Raw genomic sequence first — 19,908 nt, 5'->3', positions numbered from 1 at the left:
AAAAGGCTTGCTTGCAGTGCCTACGAGCTTTCGGCTTTGGCACTATTGAGGCTCTTTCGGATTGAATAGAAAACGCGCGAAGTGCTCCCATCGAAGGGTTTTCACTGCCTCATTTTGTTTCTCGTAGTTCGCGGTAAGCACTGAATCGATTTTCATTTTTCTTCTATGGATCAAAATTGACTCAAATTGATAACGTGTTTTACTTTTCATGGATCATTTGATTTCGATTGATTCTTAAGTGGTTATTGTCACGTCGTTGTTGAATGACGAGAGTGATGTTAGAAGGATTTTTCCATTTTTGTTTTGGTTGTCATGTACTGAGGATTTCATGACATGCTGTAATTGATAGTTGTAGGTCCCCACTTATGTGGGTATTTACTCTATGCAATTAAGTGAGTTTTCTTTTTTTTAGCTAGTCACTTGTGAGTGTGTGTGTTCAAAGTGTAGGCTTAAATGGCATGCAATGTGGCATTGGTGGGTTTTGGATCCTTGAAGGAACCTGGTACTTCTTGAATTGCTTCTCTTGTTCAGTTACCCTCTTTTAATAGGGGAACTTGCATTGTTCTTTGCATAATTTACTAAGAAAGTAGGGTTGTAGACAAATCGAGGATTGATAAGAATGAGATATTCCTTCAATATAAATCTAATTTGTTTTTCGTGACAATTTTTTTATTTTATTATAAATGTGAGTTTCTTTTTGCCAGAGAATGTGGATTGGTTCATTCCGTTGATAATATTCGTGTTAAATTTCGGGAGGTGTGAGAGTATGCAGTTGAATTTGTTGTTTTTGTAGTTTTGTTGATATAATTAAATTTAATTGCTGACTATAGATCCTAATTTTTCATCATATGTACACTTTGTTATCAATTTAGTGACACTGGTTTTTTATATTTTCATTTTTTTCTCATTGACATGCAAGTGAACTTAGTTGACCAGAGCTTGACAATTGGCAGAAAACTTTTTCGAAGTCTCTGTCTGGTGCGATGGTTTACATAACTGAGTGGGAAAAATTTGTGGAGCAATCCATTCAGTTGTTCCGTGCTGATCCTGATTCTGTAATTCTATACCTTCAACGTTTTCTCGTTTCTTAAAGTAACAGAAGCCTGACAAACTTCATTCAGACTTTTGTTTTATTTTACTGTTATAAAAGCCTTTAATGGGTATATTTGCTCTGTTTTCATATTCCGTTGTGCAATACTCAATTGATTTTTTATAATTTAGTTTCTTGATTGTCCAAGTTATCCAACTTGTCCTTCTTGTTCTATTAAAACGTACTGAAAATGAAATTTCTTCAATTGTATTTGGAGCAGACACGGTATGTCATGAAGTACAGGCACTGTGATGGCAAATTGGTACTTAAGGTCACTGATAACCTGCAGGTATAAGTTTGATTTTCTAGAACAAAACAAATATATATTCAATGTATTTTAATTTTTAAATGCTAGTGTTTTGTGCATGTTTGAGATTGTAAATGTGGATTGACATGAAATCATAATCTGATTCTTCTATACAAAATGTGTTAATGGGTTTAGAGTGTTCAGCCAAGTTTATCTGCTGAGAGATACAATTAACTTGTTTCCTTAATCCAAAATTACATAACAGTTTATTAGTTAACTAGAGAGTTTGGCAATCTTGCAGTTCATGGTTATCTATTTTTTCTGCCAACTTGATGAATGACATGACCCAATTATTTTTTTCCTCCCTAATGAGGTTTGTGCCATGCTGAATTGCTTCCATGGGTGAATTACTTTGGATTGTTACTCCAAGGTCATATCACCCATTTTGATCAAAATACCCTACTTCCCCTAATTGTTGCACGACCCTTTCCTAATACTTGATCCCTCTCTCTGCCTTTGTTTATTCCTCTCTTCCCTTGTAATTCTCCCTCTCTACTTTAACCTACTGGATCCTCTCTTTCCTCTTGTTTCGTGTTCTGTTCTCCTTCTAAATTTACTGTAAATGTTAAAAAAGTGGAGGTGCTTGTAGAATAAATTACACTAATCAGTTGTAAGGTTATGTGAAATTAAACAAGCACCTTCTGCTTATTAACATCTTCCTTATAGGGGTAGACGGTGTAATCCTTTCAAAAAATTAGGGTGGTTAGTGTAATGCATAAAGAATGTTAGTATAATGTTTTTTAAACAATTAAGGGAGGTGTGCAGGGATGGAAAAATTCAGGAATGTTTTTTGTATTTTTAAGACGTGGTTAGTGCAATTTACTCTACTATTTATTTTCTTGTTGATGTGATTTGAAAGTTGAGGTTTGTAATCTAGTGACTATTTACTTTCTGACTATATTAGAATCTCACTTTATAACTTGTTTGGTTTAGATAGAGGATTAATGGACTACTCTTCTTCTAGGGCTATAAACACCTCATTACGGTTTGCTTAAAGACTAAATTTGTTTTTTTGTTTTTTTTTTTCGCGACCATCAATGTCATGAACATTGCCTGATTGTGTTTCCAAATAGTTTGGAATGAAATATGAGTTTAAGGTTGATTAATGTCCTAATTGGACATTAAGTTAATGTTTTGTTGAATGTTCCGTTCTCCTTTAGCATTATATAATTTAGATAATTTTAGAGTAATGTTAGCAATACACCAAGAAAGTCAACTTGGGATTCTATTCAGACTTGGAAAGGGGATACAAAATCATAAACCATGGAACCACAACATGATGCATAAGGTTCTACAAGATATATAAAATTCGTACAAATGCATATAATATAAGAGAGAAAAACCCATGTAACATTTAATTAAGGTTAAATTTATAATCAAAGACTAATAAGCATATGAAAGTCAGTGGCTAAACCCCACACAAAGCTCATTTCTCAAGTCATAAATAACAAAGCAGCATAAAAATGACTGTAGTAGTGCCAAGTGACTATTCCAAGAGCAAAACACAACATTTGAACTCTTAGACTAGACCTCTAAAATAGAAATCCAAATTGAAATCATAATTGCTCTAGAGATTCATATTTCTTCCATAGTAGAGAATCAATGGACCAAGCAAGCCGAGCAGCAGAAGTAGAGAAACCAAACAGAGAGTCTGCAACCTCAAACACACAATAAAGAGCTCTAGTTGCAGTGATTCATGCAATGCATTTTGGGGGCCTGGTAAGAGATGACACATGTTGCAATAGAGTTTGAAAAGGATGTAGTGATGTCAGGTCATTGAAGGTGTTTTTCTCTGTTGATAGTGGGTTTTATGGGCATAGGTTTCAAGAGCCCAAAATGAAAAAGAAACTTAACGCGGTTCCAAAAGTTGGCTCTCAAACAAGATCCACACAAACTTAAAAGCTCTGAAATTCCACGTTTTTTACAATTCTACCTGTTTTGCTCAACATCTATTTTAAGCATGGTCAAACTCGTTAAGGCATGATAGAGTTATAGAATCATATGTGATTCTGTATACCATCCAATGCATTAACAAATTATTTTCATTACACTCTACAATTGGGTAAAAATAATGGGATCTCAATTCTCAATGACGAGTCTCATTAATTTTATAATGATACAAACTCATTTATAGGTGTACATCTAGTTGCTTAAGCTTTTAGGAGAATTGGTTCTTATGCCTTTTAAGCCTGGTGGTCTGAAGTTAGTCCCTTTCATGCACCCTTTTATATCTATGTCGACTTGAGTTCAACATGTATAGGGCTTGTGCATTCTCTGCACTCGTCCAAATGGTGGCATGTTGGAGATATCTAACCATTAAAAACCTTCAAGTAATTGAGACCACCAACCCAATTATAGCTTGGATATTGATGAAATTGTGAGGAGATTCATTAGAGTGGAAAGAACATTGTTTTATGGAGTTCAACATGTTCTTTGATGGGGCCTAAATGAAAGTGGTATCAAGGAATCCTTGAACCTACTAGATTATATTAAACTGAAGCATTAAGAGGAATAGGGAAAGACCATTTAAAATAAAATTCTATTATTGCCAATAAAAGCACTTTTGTAAGATAGCAATCACTTGACAATTAATCTGTAAAATAATTCTAGAGGGCTTGATAGATCTCTCTCTTAATCTTCTATTTATAAGAATAAATTGATACAAGAGTACATGATAAATAGAGCAACCCTAGACACAATATAATCATGATAAATAGGGTAACCCTTGACACAATATAATGATGATAAATAGGGTAAATATCCTAACACAATCCAAATCTTAAACAAATTCTTACCCTCAGATGAAAATAATCGTAGATATCTAGACTACATACCATATAAATGACTTCTCATGAGCAACAAATCCAGGAAGTTGCTTGATGGACAAATTTATGATCACCAAAATATGATGTCACAAACTTGTTTAACAATCGGCAAGTATGACCAAATCGTTTCAAGTAATAAACTCGGTAAGACCAAGTATCGTTCTCCCAAAGGACTCACGGCCTAGTTTAGTTGTGTGGTTTGTTGATTAGCTAAGACTTAAGAACGAAATAATTGAAGTTTAATATGCAAAACAGAAAATAAACATGTATGCATGAGGTTTTGATCAATGGCAAAAGCAAAAGACAAGCACTTTCAATGAGATATATATATATATATATGAATATGTTGTTGGGGGTCAATTTCATCTTATCTACTCTCATATATTTTAGGAATTCAACATTCAAATCATCATTGTTAATGCCACTCTCTAAAGTACCTTTCAAGAAGGCTTCTCCCTAATTACGAGTTCATACAATTCCTAGCATTCCTAATAATTAGTTCATCAAGTGCAGGAGCTTAACGACAACCAATATACTATTGGGAGAAATTCCCCGAATCTAGACTTCCCCATACGTTCCCGTATCGACAAAATCAATAATCATGCATTGAATGAGTTAAACAAAGCAAGCATTAAGCAAAAAGGAAAAACCCTAACTAATGATGAAAGAAAGCATAAATCTTAGATTAAGATGCAAGCACAAATTCCATATATGAGAGCTTCAAAAGATTACATTGATTCCCCAACAAACATACAATGTTTAGTTCACCATATTCATGGTGAACCTAGATGAACAATAATGAAAGAATGAAAGATAAAACCCTAGAAAGGTGAAGAGGTAGCCTGAGCATCCAAGATCCTCCTTCAAAGGGGTGGAAGAGAGAGTGTTTGCTTCGTCTTTGCCAAAGATACAAACCCTAGGACGTCCTAAAGCTTATATACTATTCTAAAATTACAGAAAATTCAGGCCCAAGCCCATAAGTGTGCCGCTCAGCGGTGAGTGCGCGTCTCGTTTCTTCCCCTCAGCGGCCATTTTGCCCCTCAGCGGACCTCCCGTGACTTCCTGAGTGCCGCTCAACGGTAAACTGCCGCTTGATCGGTACTTTCGACTTCTCCTTTTGCACTTTTTAATGTCTTTTCTGATTCCATCTCTCTCCTTCTTCACTTCTTTCACTAAATTCACCTTAAAACCTGCACCAAAACACTGAAATCAAGCATAAACCTGTCCAGCTCTCTTATTTCTGAAAATATGGATAAAAGCATGATTTCAAGCTAGTTTCTAAGTGTAAAGGTTGCTTTTAGTATCAATTTTAAGCATGAAAATAACAGTTTTTCAACTGTTATCATTGCTCCATTTAGACATAATAAAGATCATAGACTAATAAGCATATGAAAGTCAGTGGCTAAACCCCACACAAAGCTCATTTCACAAGTCATAAATAACAAAGCAGCATAAAAATGACTGTAGTAGTGCCAAGTGACTATTCCAAGAGCAAAACACAACATTTGAACTCTTAGACTAGACCTCTAAAATAGATATCCAAATTAAAATCATAATTGCTCTAGAGATCCTTATTTCTTCCATAGTAGAGAATCAATGGACCAAGCAAGCCGAGCAGCAGAAGTAAAGTAACCAAACAGAGAGTCTGCAACCTCAAGCACACAATAAAGAGCTCTGGTTGCAGTGGTTCATGCAATGCATTTTGGAGGCCTGGTAAGAGATGACACATGTTGCAATAGAGTTTGAAAAGGATGTAGTGATGTCAGGTCATTGAAGGTGTTTTTCTCTATTGATAGTGGGTTTTATGGGCATAGGTTTACAAGAGCCCAAAATGAAAAAGAAACTTAACGCGGTTCCAAAAGTTGGCTCTCAAACAAGATCCACACAAACTTAAAAGCTCTCAAATTCCACGTTTTTTACAATTCTACCTATTTTGCTCAACATCTATTTTAACCATGGTCAAACTCGTTAAGGCATGATAGAGTTATAGAAACATATGTAGAAGTTAAAATGCCTCTCTACAACATAACGAAACAGAAATTGGGTTTTTCATTTAAGCATATCTAAGTCTAACCCAATTTTACTCTTTAAAAGGCTTGCTTGCAGTGCCTACGAGCTTTCGGCTTTGGCACTACGCAAAGTGCTCCATCGAAGGGTTTTCACTGCCTCATTTTGTTTCTCGTAGTTCGTAGGTAAGCACTGAATCGATTTTGATTGTTTTGCTATGGATCAAAATTGACTCGAATTAATAACGTGTTTTACTTTTCATGGATCATTTGATTTCGATTTATTCTTAAATTGTTATTGCCACGTCGTTGAATGACTGAGAGTCATGTTAGAAGGATTTCATGACATGCTGTTATTGATAGTGGTAGGTCCCCACTTTGTGAATATTTACTTTATGCAATTAAGTGGGTGATAACTCCTTAAATTTGCATTCTTTTGGGTGTTTAGGAGTCTATGTTAGTCTATTTTAGTCTTTACTTGTTTAGAATTAGGCTAGATTTAGGTTTTTCTTTAAATTCTTTAGTTTTGTATAATTTTAGTTAAAAATAGGTTTTTAGGTGTATTTTGTAGAATTTTTAAATAATTAGAAAATTAAAATTGTTTTTAGAAAATCTTTTGATAAAAATTCTTTTCTTTTATTTGATTTTCTTTTTTTTCTTTAATTTTATATTAATACTCTTTGTGCAGTGATGCTCCTGGACTCTTTGGGCTGTTTGAATTGAAGCTGATTAACATTTGGGCCACTGCTGCGACGCTTGAAGTTGGTGTTGATGCCACTTAATTGGGCCGTCTTAAGCTGGGCCGCGAGGAAGCTTTCTGCACCGCTGCTGGAATGCACTGAATTGGCGCTGCTGGCATAGACCGGGTTGATTGCACAAGCAGCAGCTGCCTTGGGGGTCTCTTCCCCTCGTTTTCATTTGAAGAAAGAACCCAAAGCTAGGGCAAAGCTAAAGGTGAGAGAGGAAAGCTCCCAATCTTCAAGCCATTTAGCCAGTGCTTCAAACGTCACTGACCGGTGGAGAAGAAGAGCTGACCGGAGCTGCCACGTGGATAGGATCGACGGTCAGAGCAAAGCAAGGAAACAGATAAACGGTAGCCGTCCGATGATGAAGAGAAGAATAAAGCATCACAAGCAAGTTTCCTCTTTTCCTTTTTTTCATTTTCTCTTTTCTTTAGACCCGGGGTTTTCTTTATGTCCATTAATTCCTTCGAGTCGAGCAACCGGAGTTGGTTGCGGATCCCCTCCTGCAGACCACCCATGAAATACCCCATCAACTGAGCCTCGGGTATCTTTTCGGCTTGGCCAACCAACACTTCGAATTCTTGGATATACTCTCCCACGGACCCTGACTGTTTGCAGGATGCCAGCCTCTCAAAAACTGTTCCTCGGTTCCTGCCTCCAAACCGTACCACCAACGCTTCCTTTAAACCTGCCCACGAGCGGTTTCTGGCTTTCTCCCTCCAAAACCGGAACCAATGCCCTGCAATTCCTTCCATGCTGATGTAAGCCAGCCGCAATTTTTCGTCCTCGAGTACACCTTGTAGTTCGAAAAATTTATCTGCTCTATAGATCCAGTTCATAGGATCACTGCCTTCGAATATGGGTAACTCGACCCTCCGCCTCCAATACGGCTGCTCCTCTCGGGGTCCACCCTCTAAGCCTCCGCCATCCCTCTCGTCCTCATCATTTCTTCTTCCATTGACCGATCCTTGGCTACCATCAATGTTTCCATCGTACCGTCGACCTCGCTCCCCTATCACCCTCACCAGTTCCTGTACTGCAGCTTCCAGTCCTCCCATGGAGATTTCCATGGTCTCCATCCTTCCTTCCACCGCGTTCACCCTTCCTTCCATGATGCTTTGTTCCCCTTAATAGGAATCCGACAGGTCGGACCACTTGTTACGTGCCTGACCACGTAACTTGCCTCTCACGGCGAACGAACGTACTTAACTGAATAAAACTCTTTATTATAGCAACTGTGGTAATCACAAACACAACCAATGACTGGGAGCAGGGTCTCCTTCAGTCACACGAGAGCATAACCTCTCTTACAGTACTCAAATAATCAAAACATACCCTAAGCTCTAGGTGTCTCCATTATTAATACTAATCACTCCTTCCAGGAAAGGTAGGGAATAATATTAATTGCCTATTTATTATAATTATCTGGAAGAAATCATTCTATCCTAATTTATTATATTAATTACTGCATTTATTACTGGAATACGATGCTGAGCGTCCCCCTTGAATTCCCGCCTGTCCTTCCGCTTGCTAGTTAAACGTTCGTTGTCGTTTCCCGTGTTCCAGGACGCTCGTCCTCACTTCGGACGCTCGTCCTCACTTAGGGCGCTCGTCCTCGCCCCTTGTTGACACCCCTTGCCTAGGACGTTCGCGCATGCTCTGCTCGTCCATGACGCTCGTCCTTTCTCCTCGCTCGGAACGTCCGTCCTCGTTCTGTTCGCTCAGGCCGCTCGTCCTCACTCCTTGTTGCCCCGCTCGCTCCTCTTGCTGAGGGCGTTCGTCCTCGCCCCTCGTTATCTCTGGTTCAGAACGCTCGTCCGTTACCGTACGGTATCCTCCTTGCTCAGGACGCTCCTCCTCCCCCGTACGGTCCTCTCCCCTATCCCTCCTATATCTTCTTCTCTCGTACACTCGCCAGGCCCTAACAAGCACCTTCTGCTTATTAACATCTACCTTATAGGGGTAGACGGTGTAATGCTTTCAAACAATTAGGGTGGTTACTGTAATGCATAAAGAATGTTAGTATAATGTTTTTTAAACAATTAAGGGAGGTGTGCAGGGATGGAAAAATTCAGGAATGTTTTTTGTATTTTTAAGAGGTGGTTAGTGCAATTTACTCTACTATTTATTTTGTTGTTGATGTGATTTGAAAGTTGAGGTTTGTAATCTAGTGATTATTTACTATCTGATTATATTAGTATCTCACTTTATAAGGTATTTGGTTTGGATAGAGGATAAATGGACTACTCTTCTTCTAGGACTATAAACACCTCATTCTGTTTTGCTTAAAGTCTAAATTAGTTCTTTTGTTTTTTGGCGAGCATCAATGTCATGAACATTGCCTGACTGTGTTTCCAAATAATTTGGAATGAAATATGAGTTTAAGGCTGATCAATGGCCTAATTGGACATTAAGTTAATGTTTTGTTGAATGTTCCGTTCTCCTCTGGCATTATATAATTTAGATAATTTTAGAGAAATGTTAGCAATACACCAAGGAATTCAACTTGGGATTGTATTGAGACTTGGAAAGGGGATACAAAATCGTAAACCATGGAACCACAACATGATGCATAAGGTTCTATAAGATATATAAAATTCGTACAAATGCATGTAATATAAGAGAGAAAAACCCATGTAACATTTAATTAAGGTTAAATTTATAATCACATACTAATAAGCATATGAAAGTCAGTGGCTAAACCCCACACAAAGCTCATTTCACAAGTCATAAATAACAAAGCAGCATAAAAATGACTGTAGTAGTGCCAAGTAGCAAAACACAACATTTGAACTCTTAGACTAGACCTCTAAAATAGATCATCCAAATTGAAATCATAATTGCTCTAGAGATCCTTATTTCTTCCGCAGTAGAGAATCAATGGACCAACCAAGCCGAGCAGCAGAAGTAGAGAAACCAAACAGAGAGTCTGCAACCTCAAGCACACAATAAAGAGCTCTGGTTGCAGTGGTTCATGCAATGCATTTTGGGGGCCTGGTACGAGATGACACATGTTGCAATAGAGTTTGAAAAGGATGTGGTGATGTCAGGTCAATGAAGGTGTTTTTCTCTGTTGCTAGTGGGTTTTATGGGCTTAGGTTTACAAGAGCCCAAAATGAAAAAGAAACTTAACACGGTTCCAAAAGTTGGCTCTCAAAAAGGATCCACACAAACTTAAAAGCTCTCAAATTCCACGTTTTTTACACAATAAAGGCATTTTTGACGTCAAGCTGAAATTGTCTAATGGTGAATGGCTGTAATGGAAAAGAGAAGTCAAATAGATGTCATTTTAGTAATAGGAGGGGAGGTGTCAATATAATCTTGGCCATAGATTTGTGTGTAGCTTTTGGCAACCAGTCCAATTTTATAGCGACCAATGGTTCCATCTTGTCTTGTTTTAAGAGTATACAACCATTATCACCAAACAATTGATTTTCTAGCTGGAAGAGGAACCAACACCTAAGTACCACTACTTTGAAATGCACACTTCTCCCTCAATCATTGGTTGTCTCCACTCTGGATGGGATAGAGTTTCACCGTGTGACTTAGGAAAATTAATAGAAGATAATGTGGATATACAAGCATAGTGTATGGTGGAAAGTTGATGATAACTAAGGTTTGTATGGTGCGGACGAGGGTTAATGATAGAATGTATACCTTCTGAACAAAAATAGGCCGATCATTTTTAGAGGAGACCGGATCTAGTGCAGGAAAGGTTGATGGGGAAGGATTAGGCATGTCCTCCACTATACCTATGAAGATCAGAAGAGAAAAGTCGATACCATTTTTGACAAGGATTATATCCCATGAAGACACATTTAAATAACCAAGGAAAAATTTATCTCAACCAAGTGTGATGTTTTGTACAATAAAGATTGTACAGAGGGCAACAAGGAAAAAAGGACACAGCGGGCTACCCAATTCTTAAGGAAAGATGATGACATCCAATTAATGAGATAGCATGTTCTAAGGATAACATGTCCCCAAAATTGGTGAAGATGACTATGAAGAAGTACCCAAATAGTATGAATAAAATATATGTTTTTGTTTTTGGCTTCTCCTTTTTGTTGAGGATTATGATTACACGAAGTCTGGTGAATGATATTATTTGATAACTTATTGAAATTGGCTCGACAAATATTCACATGAGCATTGCCACCACGAAAAAAAGTTATGCATATATAATATTGTGTTTTTGATTTCATAAATATAAGTTTGAAACATAGAAAACACTTTCGATCATTCAATAACCATGTCTAGATATATCTAGAATAACCATAAAATCCAAGTACATGTAGAATAACCATCAATAAAGGTAACAATATTTAAAATAAAAAGGGGTAATAGTATGGGAAGGATGCCAAATATCAGAGTGAATTAAAGGAAAAAGAGACAACTTGTTTATTAAGACAGTCAAGAAAAGATCGAGGAACATGTTTACTTAATTATGATTCACATTTCAAAGAAGACAGACATTGCCTTTTGCAATTTTGTCAACCTGGGATGTCTTAATTTTTAATGAATCATCATTGATAGATCACCGAAGCACATAGCCGTGGTGATGGAGAGAGGTAGTAAAAGCCATGTGACTCAAATCTAGCATCAATTGTCTGGTTTGATATCCGATCCTTCAAGGTAACATTATTTTTAATAAAGTTCAGGATAATATCATGGGAATTGGTTAAATGGGTAATAGAAAGTAAATTAGGAGATCAATTACGGGTATAAAAACAACAAAGTCAACTGTAAGGTATGAGAAGGGTTATGTAGTACTTATGCTACAAGCTTGTGTTTGTGAACCATTAATTGCAGTTATAAAAGGAAAATTGACAACGGTAGTAAAGGAAGAGAAAAGAGAAGGATTACTAGATACATGATCAATTGCACTGGAGTCAATGACCCAAGGACCAAGGGAGGGAGATTGAGAGAGACCAGTGAATGAATTACGGTGTGTGCCACCAAAGCAGTGTTACTGGAGGATTGGCATGTTGCATACCATAAAGTGTTTAAACATTGGTGTAGATAAATCAACCAATAAGGTAGGAGCAACAGGTGACTTAACAATATATGGTTGGGCAATATTGTGTGATTGAGGGGTTTTCCCATTTAGCTTCAAATACCTATCAATTGTATGTCCAATGCGATGACATAACATGGTTTGCATTTTGGATGATGTTTGTGGATGAATTGGCACGATGCGATCACAACCCTATATTTGCTGGAAAGAGTGGTGGTTGTCAAAAACTCATTGGAAGCTGTGCCTAAATAGTGAAAGGGAACCTGTGAAAGGTTTGCAAAAAAATAAAAATCCTTCAAAGACAAATGGGTCTACCGGACACATTTCCGAAAAACAAGATCTTATGATAAACTTTAGAAAAGAAAGAAACATTGAGCTAAGACCGTGTTTATGAAGCAACGTGGGTGTTTCAATTATATCTATCTAGAAAAAGGAATGAATGCAATGAATAGATGAAATTTGATATCCTCTGAAAATAAATATGTGATATGGAAATAAATAAAAACATTCCTAATAATACATATATAATCTAGATTATGTTGATTATATAATATCAATTTTGTTGGAATAATAATTAAATCTGTGTATGCTAGTGTAATCACTAAGTCTAAAGTAGGGAGTAGTGTGTTGGGAAGTCTCTTCCAACTATACCTAGTTCTGTTCCTAGCAGTCAAGTACAGTCCTTTGATTTTTTCATCTCCCTAGTGTATCAGCTCTTTATTGTTATAAATAGAAGACCATAAGAGGGTCCTTTAAGCCCTCCAAAAGTGTTTTCTCTGTTTTTAATCTTAAGTAACTCCATACTTCTTTAACTACGGCAATACACGTGAAGTTACCCATTAATGTTTCAGTTGGGTTGCCCTTTTAATTCGGGTGGTATATAACTCTGCCAATAAAATTATTCTATCAGATTCTCTAAAGAAGAATATAATATGCATAAAAGAAGCTTAAGATTAAAACAGAGAGGAAATATATTTTTGAGGGCTTGAAAGACCCCTCTAATCATCTTCTATTTATAATGATAGAAATCTGATATAATGGGAAGATGAAAGATCAAAAAAGTTTACTAGATACCTAGGGACATAACTAGGTACAACAGGAAGCAGCTCCCAACACACTACTCCCTTCTTAGACTTAATAATGACTCTAACATTATAATTATTCTGACAAAGAAAATAATATACTAATAAAATTCTCATGATTGTTGGTGGTGAAAATTTAATTTAGCCGCGTATGAGCTCTCATTTTAATTAGCAGAACAAAATCTGTTATTCAATGATTTGTAATAATTATATTCCTAACAATTAGCATCATTTTCCATTGTTTTATGATTGACTGCCTCTTACATTATTAGCCTCGTAATCTTAATTTCTAATTGTCAATTGTTGTACTTTTTACAGTGTCTAAAGTACAAGACAGACCAAGCACAGGAGGCTAAGAAGATGGAAAAACTGAACAATATGTTCTTTGCTTTGATGGCCCGTGGTCCTGATGGTATGTCTTACTCTAAGCTGTTAATGTGATGATGCTTTAACTAAAAAGACTTCTGTGCAACATTCGTGTTATCTATAAAACTGGTCAAAGACAGATTCTTTTGAGAATACGAAAACCACTCAGTGCAATATTCCTTTATGGTTTACATTGATTGTGTTTTGGATATTCTTTCTTGTCTGGTGCTGAGATTTCTTTCTACATTCTCCATCACTTGTAATTCTGCAGTTGATCTATCAGAAGTCACTGGAAAAGAGCAAATGGATGCTCAACCAAGCAAGAAAGGAAGAGGAAGGAAGCAATAACTTGCTCTTTGCGAGACATGATGGTTTTGAGTCAGAGGACTTTCTAAGAATTTGAACAGTTATACTTTTCCCGATCTAATTATTACTCCTTCAGATTCTATGATGAAAGTGGTTGTATATTGAAGTTTTGAAGTCTGAATTTCTGATCTTTTGGAAGTCTTGAGTATTACAGAATTTAGTTATGCCACCAAGATTTACTGTGCATCGTTACCGTTATTGAATCCTTTTACATCTATCCAATGGTGCAGCCAAACCACTGTGTCAGCAGTTCATCATCAAACTAGAATTTCCTTACTAACTTAGCAATTACAAAATATTGTTGTGTGCTTCTGTCTAAATGAGATTGGTGGCCAAATTGTTGAAGCTACAACAGGCTAAGGCCAACTTGCAGGATTCATAGTTCATAGTCACTGGGAGTGAATATTGGATGCTATCCCCCAAGGAATATGGAATTTTAGATCCCATAGATTACACGTTATTGGTATGGTATGGGATTGACTGCTGCTTCCAACACCTTTTTTTTTTCCTGCACCGTTATAAAACTATAAATTCCATTTTACCCTTATTCAATCATTCTTTGACCACCACAAACCCATGACGGTTTTACTCAATCATTGTTCAAGACATCATTCTAACGTAACTTTGCAACGTAAACCTTTTATGCGTTACTTATTTTTCCGTATGAAATTAGTTCACCGCTTCTATGTTAGTGCATGGGCATGAATCTCGTTAAGGAGTGGTATTAAAATTAAGAAAATAATTGATAATATAAAATTACAATTGCTCTTATAGGGCTAAAGCGTGTATATAAACCAAAAAATTTAAATACTTATCTGAATTAATAGTTACTTATCTGAATTAAAAAAAAATTCAAGATTTTTTAATAAAATTTAAATGGTTCTAATACTTCTGTTGGTTTAGGACATGCAGATTCTTAATCTTATTCTTTAAAATTATAAACTGAAATTGTGAAAGATACCATTATAATACAATCAACAAATTCTGTTAAAGTAAAATAGTTTTACATAAACAATTTAAACGTCTTGTCAAATAAAATATCTTAAAAAGCAAATGGGTCATTTGATTGTTGTTTTCTTTATTTCTAAATTCTTATTTTTTTATTGTATTTTAATACATAAAAAACAAGTCATAGTAAGAAGAAGAACAAAATTGAAAAAACATTGACATTTGATATAAGAAATTTAATTCAAACTTTTTCAAAAAAACTGTTTATAAATATTGTTACGTTTTTAGAATGAATTGAAATAAAAATAAAAATTTAAATTGTTTATTTATAAAAATGATAATGTTTAAGGATCTTGGACTAAAATTAAAGTTATAGGTATACATTTACAAATGTGATAAGGTTTCATTCAACATTAATTAACTAAAATTTAAAGTCCTTATTTGTAAAAAAAAGAAAAAGGTCAACTTTTGGGGATACTTGTTTATTTTATTTTTCCTATTTGCAAAAGTTAAAACGCCTCTCTAAAACATGACGAAACAAAAACTGGGTTTTTCCTTTAAGCAGATCTAAGTCTAACCCAATTTTACTGTTTAAAAGGCTTGCTTACAGTGCCTACGAGCTTTCGGCTTTGGCACTATTAAGGCTCTTTCGGATTGAATAGAAAACGCGCAAAGTGCTCCCATCAAAGGGTTTTCACTGCCTCATTTTGTTTCTCATAGTTCGCGGTAAGCACTGAATCGATTTTCATTTTTCTTCTATGGATCAAAATTGACTCAAATTGATAACGTCTTTTACTTTTCATGGATCATTTGATTTCGATTGATTCTTAAATGGTTATTGTCACGTCGTTGTTGAATGAATGAGAGTGATGTTAGAAGGATTTTTCTATTTTGGTTTTGGTTGTCATGTACTGAGGATTTCATGACATGCTGTAATTGATAGTTGTAGGTCCCCACTTATGTGGGTATTTACTCTATGCAATTAAGTGAGTTTTGTTTTATTTAGCTAGTCACTTGTGAGTGTGTGTGTTCAAAGTGTAGGCTTAAATGGCATGCAATGTGGCATTGGTGGGTTTTGGATCCCTGAAGGAACCTGGTACTTCTTGAATTGCTTCTCTTGTGCAGTTCCCCTCTTTTAATAGGGGAACTTGCATTGTTCTTTGCATAATTTACTAAGAAAGTATGGTTGTAGACAAATCGAGGATTGATAAGAATGAGATATTCCTTAAATATAAATCTAATTTGTTTTTTCTGACAAGATTTTTATTTTATTATAAACGTGAGTTTCTTTTTGCCAGAGAATGTGGATTGGTTCATTCGGTTGATAATATTCGTGTGAAATTTCGGAAGGTGTGAGACTATGCATTTGAATTTGCTGTTTTTTTAGTTTTGTTGATATAATGAAATTTAATTGCTGACTATAGATCCTAATTTTTTATCATATGTACACTTTGTTATCAATTTAGTGACACTGGTTTTTTATATTTTCATTTCTTTCTCATTGATATGCAGGTGAACTTAGTTGACTAGAGCTTGACAATTGGCAGAAAATTGTTTCGAAGTCTCTGTCTGGTGCGATGGTTTACATAACTGAGTGGGACATGTAAGACCCTAGAACCTCAAGAATTTACCAAGTTGTAAAAAGTTCAAGTTATAATGTAAAATGGAATGCTGTCAGGTTTGACATGGTTTACTATTTTAATCATAACGTTTTTGTAGAAAATATCAATTGAGTTGATTCTTGTTTTATTGGAAACTAGACTCAAATATCTTTAATTGGACATATAAATATAAATTTTTGGACTACCGGGCTAGCTGCAGTAAAATTATTAAAACTCGGAAACGTTAATCACGCTCAGGTATGTTTAGTTTTGACCTATGATGACTGTTTTGCTTATTACCCTCTCTACCTAACTCCAATTGAGTTGATTCTTGTTTCATTGGAAACTAGACTCAAAGAGCTTCAATTTGACTACTCATACGCATATTTTGGACTTCGGGAAGGGGTCTAACTGAGCTGGGGAAAACGTGACAGTGTTGTTGTCCAGGGGCTAGCGTCCAACCTTAATTTTACGTACATTTTTACAAGTTGCGATTTTTTTGGAGTGGGTAGGTTGTGTTCTGCACTAGGAGAACATTTTGGAACCTTTGGAGACTTTCCTACCATGTTTTAGGGCTGAAAAAAATGGTTTAGGATGGTTCATTGGTTGTTTATTATTGCTAAGTACCAAGTGCATAGGTCCTTAGTTGTCTAAGGCATCTTCTTTTAATTCCAAATCAGATTTGGAGTTTTGGGGGAGAGTAGAGAGGTCCTTGGTGGGAGGTGAACGAAAATCCTAAGTGTTCTAAGTGTGGAGACTGACTTGGTCTAGCAAGGGGGAGAGGAATTGCTCTCTTTGAAGAAGAGAGATTTAAGTTAGAATTTTCTTTGAAATTGAAAGTGAAAACAAGCAAAGGTGGTGGTCTAGAGGTATCAAGAGTGAAGAATTTCTTGCAAGGAGAAGAGGTAGGGGAGCTAATCCTTTCTTGATTATGATCATGAATATGAGTATGAATGTGTTAAAATTTGGTAATGGTAGTTATATATTGACTTGTGTAAAATTTGGTTTTCATGATTATAATTTTTTATTTTCGAGTTACTGTGGTGAAAAATTTCTATTAATTGTTTTCACCGTTGGATTTAGCTAAAATTTTAGTATGTGAATCCTAAGACCTATTACTAAACTTTGACCGTTCGGATTTGAAAATAGAAGTCTGTACTTGGAGAAATAAATACTGCAATTTTGAGTAAATTAGTTACCCTGTAGTACTGTTACTAAGTCGTCTCGGTAAAAATATAGATTTTGACCTATTTAACCGTTAGATCAACCTCAAACTTTGATATATGATTCTTAGTACATATTAATACAATTTGACCGATCGGATTTGTAATTGAAGGTCTATGTTTAGAGAAAGAAATTTCGAAAGTGTGAAACAATCGGATGAACACTGTATTGCTGTTCTTAAGCTATCATGGTACAAATTTCATATATATTTCATCTACCGTTAGATTGAGCCCAAACTTTAGTATGTAGTTCATAAGACATATTAAGTGATCTTGACCGTTCAGATTTGGAATTTGATGTCTGTGCTTAGAGGAATTCATTCCGCATTTTGAGTTTAACCGAGAACCACTTAAATTTCTGTCTCTGAGTTACCTCGGTAAAATCTCCATATCTACTTAGATAACCGTTAGATTAATCTGAACTTTTAGTATGTTGTTCCTAAGAGATAGTGGCATACTTCGACCGTTCAATTTTAGATCGGAGTTACAGATTTAGAGATATTAATTTCGTATCTTCTCAGGGATATCAATATTGCTTAATTTATGTTTTTGGATCATTTATACAAAAATTATGATTTCCGCCTCATTAACCGTTGGATTGGACTGAAAATTTTACCATATGAGTTAAACATGTTGATTATTAGTTTGATTGGTTCAGATCTGTAATTAATGATATGAGTGAAGAAAAATCTTTTCACGAAATAGTAAATTTATTTGCATTGAGTAAAAAAAAAAACTTGGATAATTATATCCTTAAATTGTATGTGTAGTTGTATTTTGGAGATTGGAGGATGAGTAATATAATATATTCTATATTATAAAATTTAATTATATTGAACATTCTGAGTTGTCATAATTATTTGAGTTAAATCATGAATTGTAAATAAGTTGATGGTAAATTTGGATGGGTAGTATAGGCATTATTGCCATAATTGTAAATCTGAATTTTTATTTATTTTCCTACGACTTTGGTAAGTCGAGAGGGGAAAGGTTTGAAGCCGGACACTACTTTGGTAAGTAGGTGGGAAAATGAGAGGTGAATTTAACATAAACCGTACTACTTTGGTAAGTAGGCTGAATATTACCTTCTTGTGCTACTTTGGTAAGTAGACAATATCACCTTATTGTGCTACTTTGTTAAGTAGACAATATCACCTCATTGTACTACTTTGGTAAGTAGACAATATTACCTTATTGTGCTACTTTGGTAAGTAGACAATATCATCTTGTTGTACTACTTTGGTAAGTAGAAGATGTCACCTTATTGTGCTACTTTGGTAAGTAGACAATATCATCTTATTGTACTACTTTGGTAAGTAGAAGATGTCACCTTATTGTGCTACTTTGGTAAGTAGACAATATCATCTTGTTGTACTACTTTGGTAAGTAGATAATAAAAATCACCTTGTTAGATTACTTTGGTAAGTAATCAGTATATCATGGTTATACTACTTTGGTAAGTAGACAGAAGGATTGTTGACTGCTGTGCTTTGGTAAGTAGGCAGATTAATATTGTATTGACTCTAGTGAATCGACTGATGATTTTGACTGGAGAAATATTATGAAGTATCAGTGTAATAGTTGGTTTTTGAGTATGTTTGAGATGCATGTATTTGACTGATTGCCACACTTGTGATGTTAGTAAGATTGTGGATGATGTATATTTGTTGAATCGGTTAGCTCACCCTACTGTTTGTGTTTGTGCATGTGAATGCAATGATCGTATAATGTGTGATATTATACGGGAGCAGAAACTATTTCAGATGAATTAGCAGATGGTTCTGGACTTGCTTAGAAGATGAGAGATCTGTGGGGGAAAAAGGAGACATGGGGAATTTCTAAAATAAATCTGTGTTTGAATTTCCGAACTGTGGGAAATTTTAAATTTCAGAAGTTTATGAACTGTGTGGGATTTTATTTTCAGAAGACTTGTGTTGTAATAAAGAACTTAATATTTTGTTGATGTTGAAATTAAATTTAGAAAAAAAAATTATATGTATTTTATGGAACATAAATTGTAACGCCAAATTCGGGGTGTTACACTGTTTGGTATCAGAGCCATGGTTTTCAAAAATCTTTTGGGGCTTTTGGGAAGTGAGCTCATTAACTTCTGTTGTGTGACTCTGTGATTTGTTGTGATGATTTTGTAGCTCTTTTGGAGAGCGTTGGTTTGAAAGGTAGAGATATGCATTGTTTTGACTTGTGTTTTAAATTAATTTCTTTTGACGTATATGGTAGAACATGGCACGTCGATCTAACAATGTTGGTCAAACACCTCCAATTGATGATTTTAATCGGGCTGTTGATCGGATGATCAACGCAATGGAAAGGCAA

The 19,908-nt window shown here is 35.4% G+C and overlaps 1 protein-coding gene across 1 annotated transcript; it reads left to right on the top strand.

Moving 5' to 3' along the window:
• Window positions 1-944: 944 nt before the first annotated feature.
• On the top strand, window positions 945-14,013 carry LOC124827273 (signal recognition particle 9 kDa protein). Its single transcript, XM_088094278.1, has 4 exons — window positions 945-1,055; window positions 1,311-1,379; window positions 13,389-13,482; window positions 13,708-14,013. Exons 1-4 carry the CDS (start codon window positions 984-986, stop codon window positions 13,782-13,784), a joined length of 312 nt encoding a protein of 103 aa, XP_087950404.1. The 5' UTR covers window positions 945-983; the 3' UTR covers window positions 13,785-14,013.
• Window positions 14,014-19,908: the final 5,895 nt, after the last annotated feature.

This window comes from Vigna umbellata, chromosome 7, assembly GCF_029865625.1.
Source record: "Vigna umbellata cultivar VRB3 chromosome 7, Vumbellata_1.0, whole genome shotgun sequence".
NCBI lineage: Eukaryota > Viridiplantae > Streptophyta > Magnoliopsida > Fabales > Fabaceae > Vigna > Vigna umbellata.
This window is presented reverse-complemented; position numbering and strand designations above follow the sequence as displayed.